The following is a 20,152-nucleotide window of genomic DNA, read 5'->3' as shown; positions in this document are numbered from 1 at the left end:
TGAAAGACTGGAAAGGGAGAGAGTGATGAGAGGTAGGGAGAAGGGTAGGAGAGGTAGGGAGGGAGAGTGATGAGAGGAAGGGGGGAGGCTGTAGAGGTAGGGAGGGAGAGAGAGTGATGAGAGGGAGGGAGAAAGGTATGGAGGGAGAGTGATGAGAGGAAGGGGGGAGGCTGTAGAGGTAGGGAGGGAGAGAGAGTGATGAGAGGGAGGGAGAAAGGTATGGAGGGAGAGTGATGAGAGGGAAGGAGAATGGCAGGAGAGGTAGGGAGGGAGGGTGATGAATGGGAGGGAGAACGGCTGGAGAGTCAGGAAGGGAGAGAGAGAGAGTGATGAAAGGGAGGGAGAAGGCTGTATAGGTAGGAAGGGAGAGAGTTTGGAGATGTGCGGAGAGAGAGTGATGAGAGGGAAGGAAAAGGCTGGAGAGCTAGAGAGGGAGAGAGAGTGATGATAGGGAGGGAGAAAGACTGGAGAGGTAGGAAGGGAGAAGGGAGGATGGAAGAGAGAATTGGTGTGGAGGGAGAGGAAGTATAGGAAGGAAGATTGTAGATAGATAGATAGACAGATGGAGAGAGACAGAGAGGGGGGGGGGAGGTTGGAAGAGAGAATGGTGTGGAGGGAGAGTGAGTGTAGGAAGGAAGATTGTAGAAGGGAGGTTGGAAGAGAGAATAGTGTGGAGGGAGAGGGAGTATAGGAAGGAAGATTTTAAATAGACGGATGGAAAGAGACAGAGAGGGGGGGGGGTCGGAAGAGAGCATGGTGTGGAGGGAGAGTGAGCGTAGGAAGGAAGATTGTAGAGAGAGAGGGGGGTTGAAGAGCCGGGATTAGCCTGTACAAAGTGAAACAAATAGCAACAGATGTATTGTTCCCTAAGGTCCTCTTTGTTATAGGATAGGGCAGGCGGTGACGAGGTTATGGAGTGGCATTGTGTAGTGTGGTACGTAGTGTGTAGTATGCTAGTGTGAGGTACAGATGTGTAATATGGCAGTGTGACGTGAGGTGGTGTCAGTGTGAGGTGTGTAAGTGATACGGCAGTGTGAAATGTGACTGTGTGTAACTCTGGCAATAGGAAGTGTGGCTTTGTGGTAGTGTGTGGTATGCTAGGGTGAGGTATAGAAGTGTGATGTGGTGGTGTCAAGTGTGGTAGTGTCTGTGGTGTGTCAGTGTGAGGTGTAGAAGTGTGATAGGCCTATGTGTGAAGTGTAATTGTGTGAGGTGGGGCTGTATGAGGTTTGGTAGTGTGTGGTATGCTAGTGCGTGGTGTAGATGTGTGATATGGCAGTGTCTGGTGTAACTGTGTGACATGTGGTGTGCTCGTGTGTGGTGTGACGGGTATAGTGTGGCAATAAGAGGTATGGCTGTGTGAAGTGGTGTGGTTGCGATTTGTTTGTGGCCATTCCTTGCAGGAGTAAGGCGTCTAGCAGTAGTTAGATAGATAGACGAATTAGTTGTGATTTTGTTTGTGGCCACTCCTTGCTGGATTAGACTTCTGGCAGTAGGTAGATAGATAGACGAGTCAATGGCTGTTTGTTTGTGGCCACTCCATTGCTGGATTAAGGCGTCTGTCAGTAGATAGATAGACGAGTCAAATGCTGTTTGTTTGTGGCCACTCCTTGCTGGATTAGACTTCTGGCAGTAGGTAGATAGATGGACGAGTTAATGGCTGTTAGTTTGTGGCCACTCCATGCTGGTTTAACCTAAGCCGTGTAGCAGTAGTTAGACAGATTGACGAGTATTTTGTCTGTGGCCACTCCTTGCGGGATCAAGGCGTCTGGTAGTAGCGAGATGGATAGACGAGCTAGTTGCGATAAAAGTGACTATAAAATAAACGATTCATATGATAAACCTAAGCATCGTAGAATAATCCCTTGATGTGTGAAACAAAACTGACGGCTACATGGACTGCATCATTCGCTTGATTTGATTATCGGAGAGAACAGTAGTATTTTTATAAGGATGAAGGCGAAGGATTTAGGAAACCCCCCCAGCTTGTGACAGATCTGTGAATGGTTATGCATCGTGTTGTTTACCAAGACAGTTATGAAGAGACGTGGGTTTATTGATGACAGTGACGATGTGCTTCTTACTACTCGGGTACCAAGACAAAGATAAACTGTGTTGGGAGAATTATTGGTCAGTGATTATGTACTCTATGGGCTGAGAAGACAATTTACAGACAAGTACATTTTTTGATGATGGTGTACTTTGGCCTGAGCTACCAGAACAATAATATGATGCGAGATAATATGGAGTATGTTTTGGTACTGCTATGATGAGTTGTTGTGGTGTTTAAATGTTATAATGTTAATGATGTGTTTGTTCCCCATAGCGAGTGTAGTGTTGTGTTGTGGCAGTGTTGAGCTGTGAGGAAGGGCCAAGTGTACAGGTGCAGTGCCAACAAACCAAACAAGTGCCGTAACACTGCCACCGCCACCGCCACAGTGCCGCCATCAGCATCAGCATCATCATCCTGAGGTGGTGGGCGGGGAGATGGAGTGAGGCGGCGGTGCGGGTGATGGTGAGGGCGGGTGCGGGTGTGGGCGCGGGCTGGGCTGGTGGTGGGCGTGGCGTGGGGCGGGCGGGGCTGGGCGTGACGGGGCGGGGCGGGGCGGGGCGGGGGAGCCACGACCAGTAGGGGCCCCGGCCGCTACCACAGACTGTGCCAGGACCCCCCCGGCCCCGACCCCGCCCCCCCGGCCGTGCGGGCCCCCGGCCACGCCCCTCGTGGCTACACCAGCCTTCCAGGGGCCTCGCCGCCCCCCTCACCTCCGCTAGCACCCAGGCGCCCCCCTGCCGCGGCCACAGGCAAGAAGCGGGTCAGGTTCCGTGAGGGGAGCGGCGCGCCCCGGGCCCCGGCCAGGACGGGCTTGGGGGCCATCGGGGCGCTAGCGGGCACCGGGAGGGAGCATGGCGACCCGCCCCCTCTGTACCAACCTCTGTGCCCCGTGACCCACATCAGGACAGGCACAGGCGCCAGGGGACCAGGCCAGCATCGGGTGCGGGCCAGGATGCTGTCCTACATGTTACCCGGCGAGGACAACACCTTCACCCCTACCCAGGACAACCACCAGGACCCATCGCCACTGGGGGAGACAAGGCCCCTCCTCCAGCCCCTCCCCCTCCCCCAACACCAGGGAGGGGGCGAGGGTGGCGGGGGTGAGGGCAGTCCCGTGGCCAGCGATGACAAAAGTGTGGTGAGTGACAATCTGCCCTCACCCACCACAACCACAACAACTTCCACCACCACCACAACCACAGCTACCAAACCCAGCCTCAAAAGGTCAGTCAGTACCCACACAGTCTTTGATAGTTATTTAGCTTAATTGTCCGGGTGTATAGAGAGGTGAGGAGTAGACATATGTAATGATGATGATATGGCACTATGAATGGGGTACCGGTATATTTAACCATCCCCTCTTATGTCATTAAAGATTTGCCATTTATAAAGTTGAGGAGCTTTATTTATATACCGTATCACTTAAGGCAAACCAGCACGGCCTAACTGTATAAGCTGTGTGGGCTGTGTTGCACTACGTTAGTTCCAATTTTGGCATCGTTTGGTCATAATTATTTGTAAAGAAAAAAAAAGGAGTTATGTGGTTTTTCAGAATTCTCTTATAGTACCTACCTGTAAGGTATAATTTCACCATTACTTGATTTAAGGCAACATCATCTGCATTCATAGATTCACACACACACACACACACACACACACACACACACACACACACACACACACACACACACACACACACACACACACACACACACACACCATCAGAAACTTTCCCAATCAGAACGTATTGATTATTAGAGAACTTCCGGGAGTCGGGTGCGTAGCTAGTTCAAGTGGCTCTCAGACAGCCTGGGTTCAATCCTAAAAGTGGGCAGACATTTAAGTGGCTGTAGACATGTGCGTTGATGCGTGTAACTGCATTTCTCTCTCTCTCTCTCTCTCTCTCTCTCATTTTCTTGTAGTACGAGGGGATAAGTCCTTTTGATAGTATTACCTTTCGTTGTCAGAGGTCAGGATTAAGGAGCTTTTATTTGAGAGAGAGAGAGAGAGAGAGAGAGAGAGAGAGAGAGAGGGAAGGAAGGGAGGGAGACTGCATGCCTTCCACAAAATCTAAAATCTGTTTATTGTTACGGGGCATCGTGACGAGAGAGAGAGAGAGAGCATTCCGTTCACAATATGTTTATTATGATGGAGAAGAGTGACTTGAGAAAATGAAAATGAGTTACGAAATAAGATTGTGAAATAATGGAGAGAGAGAGAGAGAGAGAAGGAATGCTGAGATCGATCACTGTGAGAGGTAGGAGAAATGTAAAATGGTGAAATGAAATATTGTGAAGGTTGTGTCTAGGCTGAGAGAGAGAGAGAATATCACTCCCACGATGGATTGGACAGAGAGAGAGAGAATCACAGTACCATGATGGATTGGACACAGTCTGGGGTGGAACGAATGGACTTGTTCCCTTATTGCGTCTCTCTCTCTCTCTCTCTCTCTCAGTCGTTATATCGGCTTTTATCACCCAGTCTATTCTTGTGGAGATCAGTGGATTTTTATTTCCTTTCTGTTTTGCGAATGTCGTTTAGGCTACATGGATTTGCTATCTAAGAGTAATTTCACGGAGAACAAATTGTATATATTGTTACTGAGATTATTATTATTATTATTATTATTATTATTATTATTATTATCTGCTTTTAATACTATTAGCTACAGTTGTTTTTATGATTTCTACTTCTGCTACCACTTTTACCACTTATGCTACTACTGCTACTACTACTACTACTATTATTATTATTATCATTATTATGCATACCAGATTAATTGCTGTATTTTTGCTTCCGTATTCAGTGTTAGTCATATAGCCCAGTGTTGTTATTATTGAAGATGCTCCTCCCTCACAAGGCTGCTGCTTTTGAAATACCCGGTACCTTATTGGTGTTTTTTATTTACGGTATTTATTTACTTATTTTTAACGTACAAGGTAAATAAATAAACTAGTCAGAAGGAAGTGCAAGCAAACCGTCTTAACCAACTAAAATTCACGCGCCGTGGGGGATTGTTTACGTCGCTTACAACACGGAGTCGGGAAATTCCTACCCTCTGTCAGCGTCACTCACACTGCCCTGTAAAATAACCCACCCACCTCGAACTTCCGCCATCATGGATATAAATACTCTTACGTCTTTCTAGTTTGAGGCGATGTTGTTGTTTTAAGGTGAAATTGGTTAGTTAGTTTTTTTTTTAAGGTGTGTATGTATGTATTTGTATATACCGTAGTGATATATTCATTGATTTTCTGGTAGGCTGATTTATTCATTATTATTATTATTATTATTATTACTACTACTACTACTACTACTACTACTTTTTTTATATATATATTTTACAATGATGCCTGACCTTTCTTAGCTCAGAAGATGGCCAGATGTAGTCATGGGAGGGTTGATTTGACTGGTAACCAAGGAGACTCATTACCATTTCACCGAATTTCTTGCACTCACGACTTAAGCCTACTCAAGTTGTGTGTGTGTGTGTGTGTGTGTGTGTGTGTGTGTGTTCCAGGTCCGTCAAATGAAAACAGACCAACTATAATCACTTGAACTTATCCTAATCTTCCTTCCTACCATCCTCCCTCTTTCCTTCCATCCTTCCTACCAGCTTCCTGCCTGCCTGCCTACCTACTTACCTACCTCCCTACCTACCTACCTCCCTACCTACCTACCTATCTGCCTACCTACCTACGGGACCTATCCACCTATGATCGTAAAAGTAATTCGTGTAAGCCGGAGAAACTTAGAATAATAGAGTTAGACGAAAATAAAATGTAGAAAATATCCCTCTTCTTGGCAACACTGGGGCTTCCTGTTTGCTGAGCGCTGATTGGCTGACGTTGGCACTCGTAGTTGGGTGAAAATTGTTATATGCTTTTGTGTGTGTGTGTTTGTGTGTGTGTGTGTGTGTGTGTGTGTGTGTGTGTGTGTGGTGCGAAAATTAAATACCGGGTATAGTTTTTTCAATCCATTTTTTTCAGTCCGGCGTGTGAGTTTAGTTGGGTGAAGTTGTGATGTTTTGTTTGGGCGGGAAAAATATATGCAATATAGTTTTTTTAATCCCTGTTTTTAATCGATAGGCCTATGTGAGTTTTGTTGGAAGAAAACTGTGATGTTTTGTTTTGGTGGGAAAAATATATATAGACACCTTAGGCTTTTTTTTTTTTTTTTTTCCCAGTCCGCTGAGAAAGGCTTTGTTTTGGCAGGGAAAATATGCTGGTGTGTGTGTGTATATATATATATACTGTATCGCCGGTATATACTTTTTTAATATCTTTCAATCCGACGTGAGTTTGTTAGTTTTCCTTTTTTTTTTCCTGTCTCTGTTTGGATAGTTATAGATACAGGCTACTGGGACTAGATAGAAAAAAGATAACTATATTGCGAAAATTATTTAGCTACAAGGATGTACCGTTTATATTCCAGAAGTTAGATAGTTCCATAGCTACAGTTAAGGCTTAGAGATATACCGTAGATAGATAGATAGAGAGGGAGAGAGAGAGAGAGATTTCGATGATGATTTATACGGTATTTTAATAAAGATTCTGTAGTTTGAATAATTATGACGTGGACTTTGTAACCTAATGTATGTATGGGTAATGTGACAACATTCTCGTATAGGCCTATATAGTTATCGCTCGTAGATAGATATAATGTAGATAGATAAATAGATGTCGAATGTACGGTATATCCATGGAGAATGGGTTAAATACAAGAATAGTCTGTATTACCATGAGTTACCGTATTATATTATTATTATTATTATTATTATTATTATTATTTCATCATCATCATCATTATCCAAACCTAACATCGACAGTCCCCGTCCTCTCCCCTGCTTCCGCCTTACAAACAATAAACAAACAAACAAGGTGAATAAACTCAGTATATTGATTTTAATTAAGGTGTAATAGGGAGAAGTCTTACACCTGCCTCAATAACGTTTGATTACTCTCTCTCTCTCTCTCTCTCTAAAATATTAAAGTGTTAGATTTTTCTTGTCTATATCGGTCTGTGCGTTGTAACCGTGATAATCAATGTTTGCCTACCTGCTTACCTTACCTACCTTCCTTCCTTCCTTCCAACGTACCCCCCTCCCTCCCTTCCTATTTACCTACCTCCCTTCCTTCCTACCAACCAGCCAGCCTATCTACGTACCTACCTACCTACCTACCTACCAGTTTACCTACCCACCTAACTACCTACCAGTTTACCTACCCACCTAACCTACATCTTCCATCCTGCCTGCCTGCTGCATACTTGCCTTGCTTCTTTCCCTCCCTCCCTCCCATCCTTCAGCCTCCTTCCTTATATATCTCTACATAACTGTCTACCTAGCTACCTGCTTCACACTTCCCTATGTAGCCTACCTACCATCTTGCCTGCCCGATTATTTCCCTCCCTTCCTTCTTTCCTTCCTTCCTTTCTTCCTCCCTCCCTTCCTTCCTTCCTTCCTCACACTTCCCTATTTAGCTATCGGCCATCCTTCGTACCTGCCTACTCGCATCTGCCTAGTAACTATCTTTATAATAACTCTCTCTCTCTCTCTCTCTCTCTCTCTCTCTCTCTCTCTCTCTCTCTCTCTCTCATATATCACCTTTAAAACAAGAAAGGGGAGCGAGAATAGACAGACAGACAGATAGACATCCGGTAGGCTACACTCCATACATACACATAGAAAGAGATAGATAGATAGAGGGTTAGGTAGATCGAAAGGTGGATGCGTAGGTTGGTAGGTCGATAGATCATTAGAAAGGTAGATAGACAAATAGAGAGATAGACTTGGATAGATAGTATGATAGACAAAAACAATACGGGAAATGAGAGATAAAAGGAAAAAACTAGAACATTACGGAGAGAGAGAGCGAGAGAGAGGTGCAAATAGACTGATAGGAAGATAGGGTACGAAGGAAAAACAGACTAAAATATAGAAGATTGGGTAATAGATACATAGATAGATAGAATAGTAGTCATAGTATTGTGATTGTAATTCTGATATCGCAAGTTTAAATCCCGGAGTATTAAATATAGATATTATTGATTTTTTTTTTTTTTTTTTTTTTTTTGGAGAGAGAAAGAGAGAGAGAGAGAGAGACATGCATAGAGAAATAGATGAATATCCGATATATAAAAATGGATAGATAGGTATACAGAGAGAGAGAGAGAGAGAGAGAGAGAGAGAGAGAGAGACCGATAAAACATGGACAGATAAAGAGAGAGAGAAATAGATAGATGGATGGATAGACAAAAGGGGAAAGAGGGGGAGAATTTATTTGATGGAAGGCCTACAGAAATATGCTCTTGGGGCTAATAAAAAGGGAGGGAGGGAGGCTGAGAGAGAGAGAGAGAGAGGGAGAGAGAGAGAGATGTAGGAATGAAGGAAAGAGGTAGGGAGGGAAGGAGGGAGGAAAGATGAAGGAGAGATGAAAAAGAGAAGTGAAGGAAGAAATGAGAGATGGAGAGAAGGAAAGGAGGATGCAGAGAGAGAGAGAGAGAGTGAGGAAGAGACGCAGATGCAGGAATGAGGGGGAGGGAGGGAGGAAGAACGAGGGAGAGATGAAGAGGAGAAATGAAGGAGGGAGGAAGAGAGGAGGGAAGGAGAGAGGGAAGGGAGGGAAGAGAGGCACTGAAGAGGAAGAGAGGGGATTTGCTTCACTTAGGGCAAATGGCACTAGAGAGAGAGAGAGAGAGAGAGAGAGAGAGAGAGAGAGAGAGAGGGGAGGGTGAGTGAGTAAATTGGATAGATTGATTGCTAGAGATATTGACAGACGGGTACTGTGTGTAGGATAGATAGATAGATAGATAGGTAGGTAAACAGAAGGATAAGCAGATGGATATATAGAGAAATTGGAAAGGATATAGATAGAATTAAAGAAATGAGGTGTATCGACGAGGTAAAGTATTGGAGAGAGAGAGAGAGAGAGATTAAAGTTCATCAGCAAAAAGGTGAAAGATTGATTTAAAGTTCGAGAGAGAGAGAGAGATGGGGGGAGAGAGAGAGAGAGAGATGGGGGGAGAGAGAGAGAGAGAGAGTCTGTGCCCTTGTCCAGAGCAGCGAGAGATAAAAGATAAGAGAGTGTCGGCTTTATCATTGGAGTGTGTGCGGGACACTCTCTCTCTCTCTCTCTCTCTCTCTCTCTCTCTCTCAATATTTTTACTGTTTATTTGTATTTATCATTTTGTGTGTCAATTTTCTGTGTAAATAAGCTATCAATCTCTTTGTCTGTTCGCTATCTAACAATCTATCTATTTATTTATCTGTCTATGCGCCAGTCTAATTTAAAGGTACGTTAGGAAGAGATCTAGTACAATGTAAGAATCATATTGTTTAAAGGAGAAGGAGAGGGAGAGCGAGTACGTATGAGGTGGAGGAGTAGTATAGCCTATATGAGGAAGTGTGCGTGGGAGGGGAGTGGATGAGAGAAGGAGAGGGAGACGGAGTATGAGGTGGAGGAGTAGTATATGAGGAAGTGTGTGTGGAAGTGAAGTGGATGAGAGGAGGAGGGAGAGACGGAGTATGAGGTGGAGAGTAGTATAGCCTAGCGGGTATTAGAGGAAGTGCGTGGGAGGGGAGTGGATGAGGGGAGGAGGAGAGGGAGACGGAGTATGAGGTGGAGGAGTAGGATATGAGGAAGTGTGTGTGGGAGTGGAGTGGATGGGAGGAGGATAAGGAGACGGAGTATGAGGCAGAGTAGAATATATGAGGGATTGTGTGTGGGAGTGGAGTGGTTGGGAGGAGAAGGGGAGGAAGACTGTGAACTAACTTGGAAATTGTGTATATGGGAGAAGGTATCAGCATTTCTTAATTTAGTTAACATTTACTTTTCTCCCTCATATATAACCTAGCTAAGAATAATTTCCTTAAGTCACACACAGAGTCTTGGCTATGTAAGTGTTTAATGCTAGACAGTAATAGATATTCTGCCATTACTTACCTATCTACCTATCTGCCTACCTTCATTCCTGTCTACCTACCTCCATGTGTACCTAACTACCTACCTGCCTAACCTCATCCTGTCTACCTACCTGCCTACCTACCCACCTACCTGTCTACTTACCTGCCTACCGACCGACCAACCTAAGGAGCTACCTGCCTACGTATAAATCATAAAAGTAAATATAAGAGAACTACAGAGCGTAATTAAATTCTCTCTCTCTCTCTCTCTCCATGTCTCCCTGAAGGGCGTGAGAGAGATTGTCATATAGAAAGAAAAAATGAAAGAGGGGCAGATAGATAAATAGGCAGGTAAGGGAATTGACTGATAGATAAAAGGGGGTGATTAGATATAAATTCATAGATAGACAGATGGACAAATAGACACATAGATGGACAGTTAGCCAGGCAGACAGACAGACAGGTAGATAGACAGGTAGCCAGATAGATAGATAGGTAGACAGATGGATAGACCGACTTGAACCTTCCCCTGTTATAGTAGTTATTGAACAGTGGAAGAAAGTTGACTAATTGGGACCGGGAGTTTCAACAAGAATTTTGAACTTATAATTAGGACGAACTCTGTATGTGTGTGTGTGTGTGTGTGTGTGTGTGTGTGTGTGTGTGTGTGTGTGAGAGAGAGAGAGAGAGAGAGGGAGACGGGGGGGGGGATAGTCTACAACTGTAAACAAATATTAAAAGAAGATAAAATGAAGTGAATATAGACAGATTAACCTACGTACCGACAAGTATGAGTATGTAAATAGATAGATAGATATTAGAGAGAGAGAGAGAGAGAGGTGGAAAGGCCTATGAAGCTTTCTTTATGTGGACTTGGTTCGTGACTGGGGTAGCTTTAAGAATGGAAAGAAGGAGGGAAGGAAGGAATGAAAGGAGAGAATAAAGGAAGAGGGAGGAAAGGAAGGAAAAAAGAAGTGATGGAAGGAAGAAGGAAGGAGTGACGGATGGGTGGAAGGAAAGAAGTGTACCGGTAGATTGAAAGAAGAGGGAAGTAAGAAGGAAGGAAGGAGAGAGTAAAGAAAGACACAGGGAAGGAACGAAGGGGTGTAAGGAGAAATTAAAGAAGGAGGGAAGGAAGAACGAAGCGAGCAGTGGGAAAAGGGAAGAAGGAAGGAGGGAAGAAGAATGATAGATAGATGGATGTAGGGAAGGAGAGAGAGAGAGAGAGTAGAGACGGAAAGAAAAAAATGAAGGAGAGAGCAGAGAAGGGAGGAAGGAAGGAGTGAAGGTGGAAGAATATGAAAATTGACGAAAGGTAGAAGGAAAGAAGGGACAAGAGAAGGAAGGTGGGAACCAAGGAAGGAGAGAAAGAAGGAAGAGAGAAGGAAAGAAGGAGGGAGAGATAGGGGAGGGAAGGAAGGTGAGAAACGCAGGTGTGAGAACAATAGTGAGGGCTATTTGGGTGGAGAGAGAGAGAGAGAGAGAGAGGGGGGATAGGAAATAGGAGAGAGAGAAAGAAGGGAGAAAAGGATAGGGGTATGGTGTGTACGGTATATATATATATATATATATATATATATATATATATATATATATATATATATATATGTGTGTGTGTGTGTGTGTGTGTGTGAGAGAGAGAGAGAGAGAGAGAGGGGAGAGGCCGGAGGGGGGGGATAGGAAATAGGAGAGAGAAAGAAGGGAAAAGAGGACGGGAACAGACTGTGTGTGTGTGTGTGTGTGAGAGAGAGAGAGAGAGAGAGAGAGCGCTGTTAAAGAGAGATATAGGCCTACGGTACAGATAATGACAGCTTTGAAATCCTAAAAGCATTATTATTGACAGTGAAAGCGATCTCGAGCGCTATAGTACGTTTATTTTAAGCTGGCAAAGATCCCTAACCCCTCTCAGCTCGTCTGATGGGAGGGAGAAAGAGGACGAGTGAGACATAGCGAGAGAGGGAAGAAGGGGACGAAAAGAGTGAGGGGGAGGGAGAAAGGGAGGAAAGGAGGGAAAGCCAATTAGAGGGAGGGATTGTCTCTTAGGGGGTTGAGAGAATGAGGGAGAAAAGAAAGGAGGAAAAAAGGAGGGAGAGAGAAAGAAAAAGAGGAACGTGAGAAAAAACAAAACAAAACAAGGGAGAGAGGGTACTGGGGAAAGGGAGTATAAACTTTTAAGACTCTCTCTCTCTCTCTCTCTCTCTCTCTAATACCGTAGTGTGTGTGTGTGTGTGAGAGAGAGAGAGAGAGAGAGAGAGAGAGATGAAGGGAGGGAATGAGGCTTGTCATTCACCATACCCAGAATACTGTCATTAGCAAGCCGGGGAGAGAGTGAGGAAATCAGAAATGGAGGGAGGGGAATTGTGGAGATCGATAGGTAGATAGATAGATTGATAGGGTAGATAGGTAGATAGATAGAGAGGGGGGAATGAAAGAAAGATAGAGGCAAAAAGAAAATCCTGTTGTTGGAAGGAGGAAGACAGTCAACATATATAAACATGAGAAGGAAGAAAAAGTAAGGACAGAGAGAGAAAGATAATATGAGAGAGAGAGAGAGAGAGAGATGACACAAGCAGTAAGATAATATGAGAGATAGGCCAATATGTAGAGAGAGAGAGAAAGATGACAGGCAGAATGATAATATGAGAGAGAGAAACAAGCGAAAACTAAAACCGAAAGCATTCCGCCATTTTTAAATCCCTGCGCGAACTTCCTCAGCTGTTTAAACCCCCCGATGTAAACAAACAGTGATGTCATAGCCCTGGAGAAGTTGGTCGCTGTTTATTCATTTTTGTTTTTATATATATACAGAACTCTCTCTCTCTCTCTCTCTCTCTCTCTCTCTAAAACCATAATAAGTCCTTGAAATTTCTCGTCGGATATATGTTAGTCTTCCTTATAAATTTTCCATTCAAAAATTGTCATACAAATATTTGAACCAAGTCTCCTGTATTTTTTTTTTTTTTTTTTTTTTTTTTTTTTTTAAAGTATTAGGCCGACGATTCACTTTAAAAATTTCTCTCACCTAAAATAAGGGTGCCAAAATTACCCCATGAATTTCGCGTCAAAATTTAAAAATCCCTCTTTGCCTGATTTTCACTTAAGAATCATCATCGAGTCCAGATTCTTCACGCGATATTTCTTCCTCCAAAAAGTTATGTTTATGTCAGTTTTCCAAGACCCGCCAATTTTTTCCTACTCCAAATTCCTACATCAAACGTTTCTCACTTGTATTTTTCACTCCAGATTTTTCGCAAAACTCCGTTAAAAAAAAAAATAATAATAAAAATGTAAAGAAAAAATTACTTCATCCCATTTTTTTTTTTTCATTATCCTAGCCAGTTTTTTTTTTTTTTTATTCATCCCAAAATATTATCGAGTCAGAATTTTCCACCCAAAATATTGTACCGGACAAATTTTATTCAACCAAAAATTATCTGTTGGTCAAAAAATATTGCACCAAGAATTATCTAACTAAAAAATTTTCCTCGCAAAGTTATCTACAAAAAAAAAAAAAAAAAAAAAAAAAAAAAAAAAAAAAAAAAAAACGCGTCAAAACTTTCGCGCGCCAAAATATTCCGTGGCCAAAACCCATGCTGGCGTGAAATGTCCATAGGCAGGTCGCGTGGCTTTCAGACAAATTCGCTCACCCTATAAATGTCCGATGGAAAATTGAAATTCTACCCAGTTCTGGCCATATATTGGACGTAATGTGACAGATAGAGGGAGGGGAGGGAGGGAGAGAAGGGAAGGGGAGGGGGCATAGAGAGAGGGAGAGGGGGGAAGGGGAGGAGGGAATGGAGAGAATAAGTGTATGAATATATATATTGGGTGAAAAAGAGGGAAAGGAGGAGGAGGAGCAAGGAGGAAGATAGAGAGGGGGAAGATAAGAGAGGGAGAGAGAAGGAAGGTAGGGGAGGGAATGGACAGAGAGGAGGAAGATAGGGGAGGGAATGGACGAAGAGAGAAGGAAGGTAGAGGAGGGAATGGACGGAGAGAAGGAAGGTAGAGGAGGGAATGGACGGAGAGAAGGAAGGTAGAGGAGGGAATGGACGGAGAGAGGAGGAAGATAGGGGAGGGAATGGAGGGAGAGAGGAGGAAGATAGGGGAGGGAATGGAGGGAGAGAGGAGGAAGATAGGGGAGGGAATGGACAGAGAGGAGGAAGATAGGGGAGGGAATGGAGGGAGAGAGAGGGAAGGTAGGGGAGGGAATGGACAGAGAGGAGGAAGATAGGGGAGGGAATGGAGGGAGAGAGAAGGAGGTAGGGGAGGGAATGGACGGAGAGAGGAGGGAGGTAGGGGAGGGAGAGAGGAGAAAGGTAGGGGAGGGAATGGACGGAGAGATGGAGGGAAGAGGGACCCCATGAATGAGGTGGAAAAGAGGGAAGAGGGGAAGGGAGAAAAAAAAAGTGTGAATTGGAAAGAGGAGGGGAATTCTGTATATCGGTAGGGAAGGGAGGGGTGAGAGGGAGGAGGAACTGAAGAGGAGAAGCAGGAGGGAAGAATGTATGAATTTGGTGGGAGAGATGGAGTAAGGGGGTGGCGAGAGAAGAGGATTGTGGGTGGGTGAAAGAGAGGAAGGCGAGAATGTATAATTGTATGGATGGGATAAGTAAGGGAGGGAAAGGGAAGGATGGAAGGAAAGAGAGAGAGAAGAGTATGTGGATGAGGGTACGGGGGGGAGAGACGGAGGAGACAGGAGGGAAAGGAGAGAGGGGAGGGAGAGAAAGAATGTGTGAATGAGAGAGGGGGGAAGGGAGGAAATAAATGCATGGTATGTGGAGGGAGAAGGAGGGGAAAATAGGGAGGAAAAGAATGTATGCATTGAAGGGAAAAGGGGAGGGAGGAAGAGAAGAGAAAGAATGCATGAATGGGAGGGAGGAACTGAAATGAGGGATAAGAGTGAGAGGGAGGGAGGGAGGATAAAGAATGGAGGCGAGAAGGAATGGGGAAAAATGGGAGGGGAGAATGTATGGACTGGGTGGTAGGGAGGGAGAGAAAAAATATGTTGAGGGGAGGGAGGGAGGGAGAGAATATATGTAGGGGAGGGAGGGAATATATATGGCACGGGGGGTTAGTGGGTGGCAGAGTGGAATGACAGTATGTGGAGCAGGGAGAGAGAGAGAGAGAATATGCTTGTGAGGTAAAAGGAAGGAAGGAGGGGAGAGAATATACTCATAAAGGAGAGAATGAATATAACGGAGAAAGGGAGGAATAGAGATGAGGGGGGAGATAAGGGAGAGGGGGGGCAGAATTAGAATGGAGGGGGAAGGAACGTTTAAGGTCATAGGGTGTCTGTCTATCTATTTGTTGTTGTTGTTGTTGTTGCTGAAGTGCTTGTAGTAGTATAGTAATAGTAGTAGCCGGTAGTTATTGTTATCGTAGTGCTTGTAGAAGTAGTAGTGGGAGTAGCAGTAACAGAAGTAGTAGCTGTAGTACAAAAACCTAATGGCCCCGGAATCTTGGTTCTCAAAATGTAGTACACGTATCATCATTCATAATTACTATCATCACTCCAACCAGTTATAGCCCCCCGTGTTCTTTGTTCTCAGACCTGTTCTTCCTCGACTCTATTGTTCTTATCGCTCCATGCCGTTTTATTCTCCTCTGTTATTTTCTCTCCATTCTTTTATTATGTTCCTCATTTACTTTTTCATATCATGTGTTTATATTATTTTATGTTTTTACTTCCTTTATCAGGGTATTGTTATGTTATCTGTTATTGTCTCTTCTATCTGTTCATAATTTGTTCTTCAGCGACGTAATTAATCCTCAAATGAACAGTTAGCCTCAAATATGTTCACCAGTTTGTTCACTGAAACGACAGTTGCTCTGCGTCTTGTCCTCATGTTCATCTTTCTTTCCTTTCTGTTGATTCTTCAGTTTGTTCTCCAGGAAAATAATAATGTTCTTGAGTAGTTTAGTTTGTTCTCTAATACCGTCATATGCACTACTGTTCTTTGTTATTAGGGCTTGTTCTTCACTGACGTACCTCCCTAACCCACTTGTTCTGCCCTGACCTGACACCTGTTCTGCGTTCCGTTCTCACGTTCTTTGCTCTCTGTGCCCCGGGGTGAGAGCACAGAGCTTTCACCAGCATCAGTTTGTGTTTAGAAGGGCGGGGTGGTGGTCCTGTGTGTGTGTGTGTGTGTGTGTGTGTGTGTGTGTGTGTGTGTGTTTGGCTGGCTGGTTGTGTATGTAGACTATGTAGCCTATGTGTGTGTTTGTGTGTGTGTGTGTGGAGGGCTGGTTTTATATGTAGGCTGTGTATGTGTGTGTGTGTGTGTCTGGCTGGCTGGTTTTGTATGTAGGCTGTATATGTGTGTTTGGGTGGCTGTTTTTGTAGCTATGTAGGCTTTGTATGTGTGTATGTTTGTGAGTTTGTGTTTGGGTGTGTTGGCTGGCTGGTTTTGTATGTAGTGTGTGTGTGTGTGTACATCGACCATCACTCTTTATCTAACCATATTGTCAACCATTCTGTTAGGCTATATAAGGTACTTTTTATCTGTATCTCTATTTCTTCTTCTGTCTGTCTGTCTGCCTTCATACCTTTCTATCTGTGTCTGCCTTCATACCTTTCTATCTGTGTCTGCCTTCATACCTTTCTATCTGTGTCTGCCTTCATACCTTTCTATCTGTGTCTACCTTCATACCTTTCTATCTGTGTCTCCGTGCATCTTACCACCCTCTGTGTTTACCCTTTTGTCTCTTTGTAAGTCTGTTTCTACCTGCTATCTATCTCTGAGTCTATATCTACCTTCTGTCTGTCGTTGTTTTATCTTCCTATCTACGTGTTTGTATTTTTGTATCTGTAGTTGTGTCCTTCTGTGTAAATGCTTGTGTAGCTGGTAATTGTTTAATCTCTCTCTCTCTCTCTCTCTCTCTCAAACGTACCATTCACTCAGCGATTATTCATTTTCTGTCTCCTGCCTTTCTTCCATCCATCCATCCAGTTTTTCCTTCCTTCATTGATTCCCTCCCTCATTTCATCTATCCATCCAGTTTTTTCTTCATTCATTTATTCATCCCCTCCCTTCCTCACTCCATCCATCCATCCAGTTCTTCGTTCATTCATTCCCTCCCTTCCTCACTGCATCCATCCATCCAGTTCTTCATTCATTCATTCCCTCCCTTCCTCACTCCATCCATCCATCCAGTTCTTCATTCATTCATTCCCTCCCTTCCTCACTCCATCCATCCTTATAGTTTTTCCTTCCTTCATTCATTCATTCCCTCCCTTCCTCACTTCATCCATCCATCCAGTTTTTCATTCATTCATTCCCTCCTCTCTTGCCAAACCACGCGCCCCGTATAATATATAGATTTATAAAAAGAAAGAATGAGAGCTGTTTAACATCAATCTCTGTCAGACCATTAGCCATTAAAACTAAAAGCATCTGTTGGAGAGAGAGAGAGAGAGAGAGAGAGAGGGAGGGAAAGTGGGGGGGAGGATAATTTTTGGTTAGGATATTAACATGAAGTTTCCTTGTGTAGACTTTTGCCCCCCCCCTCTCTCTCTCTCTCTCTCTCTCTCTCTCTCTCTGTCAGTAAATGGCCCCTCTTCAGTGCCTCAAAGAAATTGATTCTCTCTCTCTCTCTCTCTCTCTCTCTCTCTCTCTCTATCTATCTCTCTCTCTCTCTCTCATCCCATCTGCCTTCCATAACTCACGTCTACCCACTCGAAGTTTTCTGCACTACATTAGTGTGTGAGAGAGAGAGAGAGAGAGAGAGAGAGAGAGAGAGAGCGGATCGAAATAGGACAGATCTAGATAAAACGAAAGAATGGTAACAAATCGTGAGAGACACAGAAACACAGACAGCTAAATAGATACCTTAGATACGGTAGCTAAACAGATCGAGAGAGAGAGATAGATAGATAGAGAGAGAGAGAGAGAGAGAGAGAGAGAGAGAGAGAGAGCGTAAAAGAGTAAGAAAAGCCGTTCTCTCTTTGGCGCCAAAATTTCTCCGACCAATGAGAATCCGGGTCCTGGTCGTTGGTGCCCTGTGATTGGCCGGGGCTGAGTGCGCCATTGTTGACATTGTGGAGTGAGGAGAGAGCATTGATTTTGTGGAGAGAGGGAGAGAGAAGGAGAGAGGAGAGGAGATAGATGGATAGAGAGGACAGATAGAGAGCTGATGCTGGATGTAGTTGTAGATAGGAGGGATAGATAGGTAGCGGGATGATGATAGATATAGATACAGTAGTTAGGTAGGAAGGATAGATAGAGGGATGACGATAGACATAGTTAGTTAGACTGGAAGGATAGATAGAGGTATGGATGGATAGATGTACATAGAGATAAATAGGTGAGAAGGATAGATAAAAAGATAGAGGGATGGATGGACTTGGATAGATAGAGGGATGAATTGATGGATGTACGGTACTTATAAATAGATAGATAGGCTGTACAGAAATAAATTGACAGATAGCGAGAGAGAGAGAGAGAGAGAGAGAGAGAGAGGAGATGGACAAGTTGAGAAGGAAGAATGGGAGAAGGACGAAAGGGAATAACGTGAAGGAAAGTAGAATGGGAAGTTTAGAGAGAGAGAGAGAGAGAGGTGAGAAAGGTTATTGGGTGAGGGTGAGTGGGGGATTGATTTTGAGAGAAAGAGAGGGAGAGAGAGAAGCGAGTGATCCTATTAATACTACATACCGTATACCATTACCACTCTCCTACACTAATTCCTTTACGGGTACCTTTTATTAACATTAGTATTATTACCTCTAGCAGGCTCGCCATCTATCCATATTTACGGTATCTAGCCTGTCAAGTCATCTGTGTATCTATCTGCCTATGGATCTATTTATCTGTTCCTGTCAGTCTGTTATATCTATCAGTCTGGACCTAGTTAAGCCAATCTGTTGATGTTCACCTACCTGTCTGTCTGTCTATCTTCCTGTCTATCTACCTACACATCTGTTTATCTATCTATATGTAATGTCTAATGCTGTATGCTTAGGGAGTGGCCTAGACAAGTGAATATTTTGGCATTTCCGTCCCTACTCATTAACGCGTAGGAGATTTACTGAAGGAACACTAGACGATTTTATTCAGCTGAGGAAATAAGAGTTTTGTTATTGTGTATAGCGAAACTGTCACAACTACCACTGTCGCTACTACAACTACCGGTACCACTATCGCTGCTACAACTACCACTATCACTGCTACAACTACCACTATCACTGCTGCAACTACCACTATCACTGCTACAACTACCACTGTCACTGCTACAACTACCACTATCACTGCTGCAACTACCACTATCACTGCTACAACTACCACTGTCACTGCTACAACTACCACTATCGCTGCTACAACTACCACTGTCGCCACTACAGCTACCACTATCACTGCTACAACTACCACTGTCACTGCTACAACTACCACTATCGCTGCTACAACTACCACTAACGCTGCTACAACTACCACTTTCGTTAGTACACCTATCGCTACCAGTACCACAACTGCTTCCCCCATACCTCAATTACCACCATCACTATCAACTCCCACCATCACTAACAGCCACCACCATCACTACCACAACTACCACCATCACTACCACCATCACACCACAACTACCACCATCACTACTACCAGCACCTTTATCCAATGTCACCATATGGTACGGTATGTATATTATTCTCTCTCTCTCTCTCTCTCTCTCTCTCTCTCTCTCTCTCTCTCTCTCTCTCTCTCTCTCTCTCTCTCTCTCTCTCTCTCTCTCTCGTTTTTTCTTTCCTTCCTGCCATATCCCTTCTTTTCTTCCTTCATTCATTCATTTCATGTTTCTTTCCCTTCATTCGTTTCTCTCTCTCTCTCTCTCTCTCTCTCTCTCTCTCTCTCTCTCTCTCTCTCTCTCCTCCTCCTCCTCCTCCTCCTCCTCCTCCTCCTCCTTCTCCTTTTCTTCTTCTTTGCTTCTTCCCATATTTGCCCTGTTCCCCCTTCTGTCTTCCTTTCTCCCTGTCGTCTCCCCTTCCCTCCTGTCTCCCTCCATCTCTCCCCCACCAGGTCCATCAGATTAGGATATTGATCATAAAAGGCAAAATAGGCTGGACTGCGAAATTAGAGAGAGAGAGAGAGAGAGAGAGAGAGAGAGGGAGGGAGGGAGGGAGAGAGAGAAAGACTGGTGAAAGTATAGAAGGAAGTGAAAAAAAAAGAAAATTTAAAGAGAGTTATCAGAATGAAGACTGGGGAGGG

General features: G+C 44.0%; 1 protein-coding gene across 1 annotated transcript in view; it reads left to right on the top strand.

Moving 5' to 3' along the window:
• Nucleotides 1-2,588: 2,588 nt before the first annotated feature.
• Nucleotides 2,589-20,152, top strand: part of LOC145408529 (uncharacterized) — a 229,125-nt gene continuing 211,561 nt past the window's right edge. Inside the window, exon 1 of the mRNA XM_080279261.1 lies at nt 2,589-3,277. Within this exon, the coding sequence (XP_080135387.1) occupies nt 3,006-3,277 (272 nt within the window). The 5' untranslated portion in view covers nt 2,589-3,005. The remainder of the gene's footprint in view (nt 3,278-20,152) is intronic.

The sequence above is a fragment of the Coenobita brevimanus genome, chromosome 77 (genome assembly GCF_032717465.1).
Source record: "Coenobita brevimanus isolate Jiangsu-jjx chromosome 77, ASM3271746v2, whole genome shotgun sequence".
In the NCBI taxonomy this organism is placed as follows: domain Eukaryota; kingdom Metazoa; phylum Arthropoda; class Malacostraca; order Decapoda; family Coenobitidae; genus Coenobita; species Coenobita brevimanus.
This window is presented reverse-complemented; position numbering and strand designations above follow the sequence as displayed.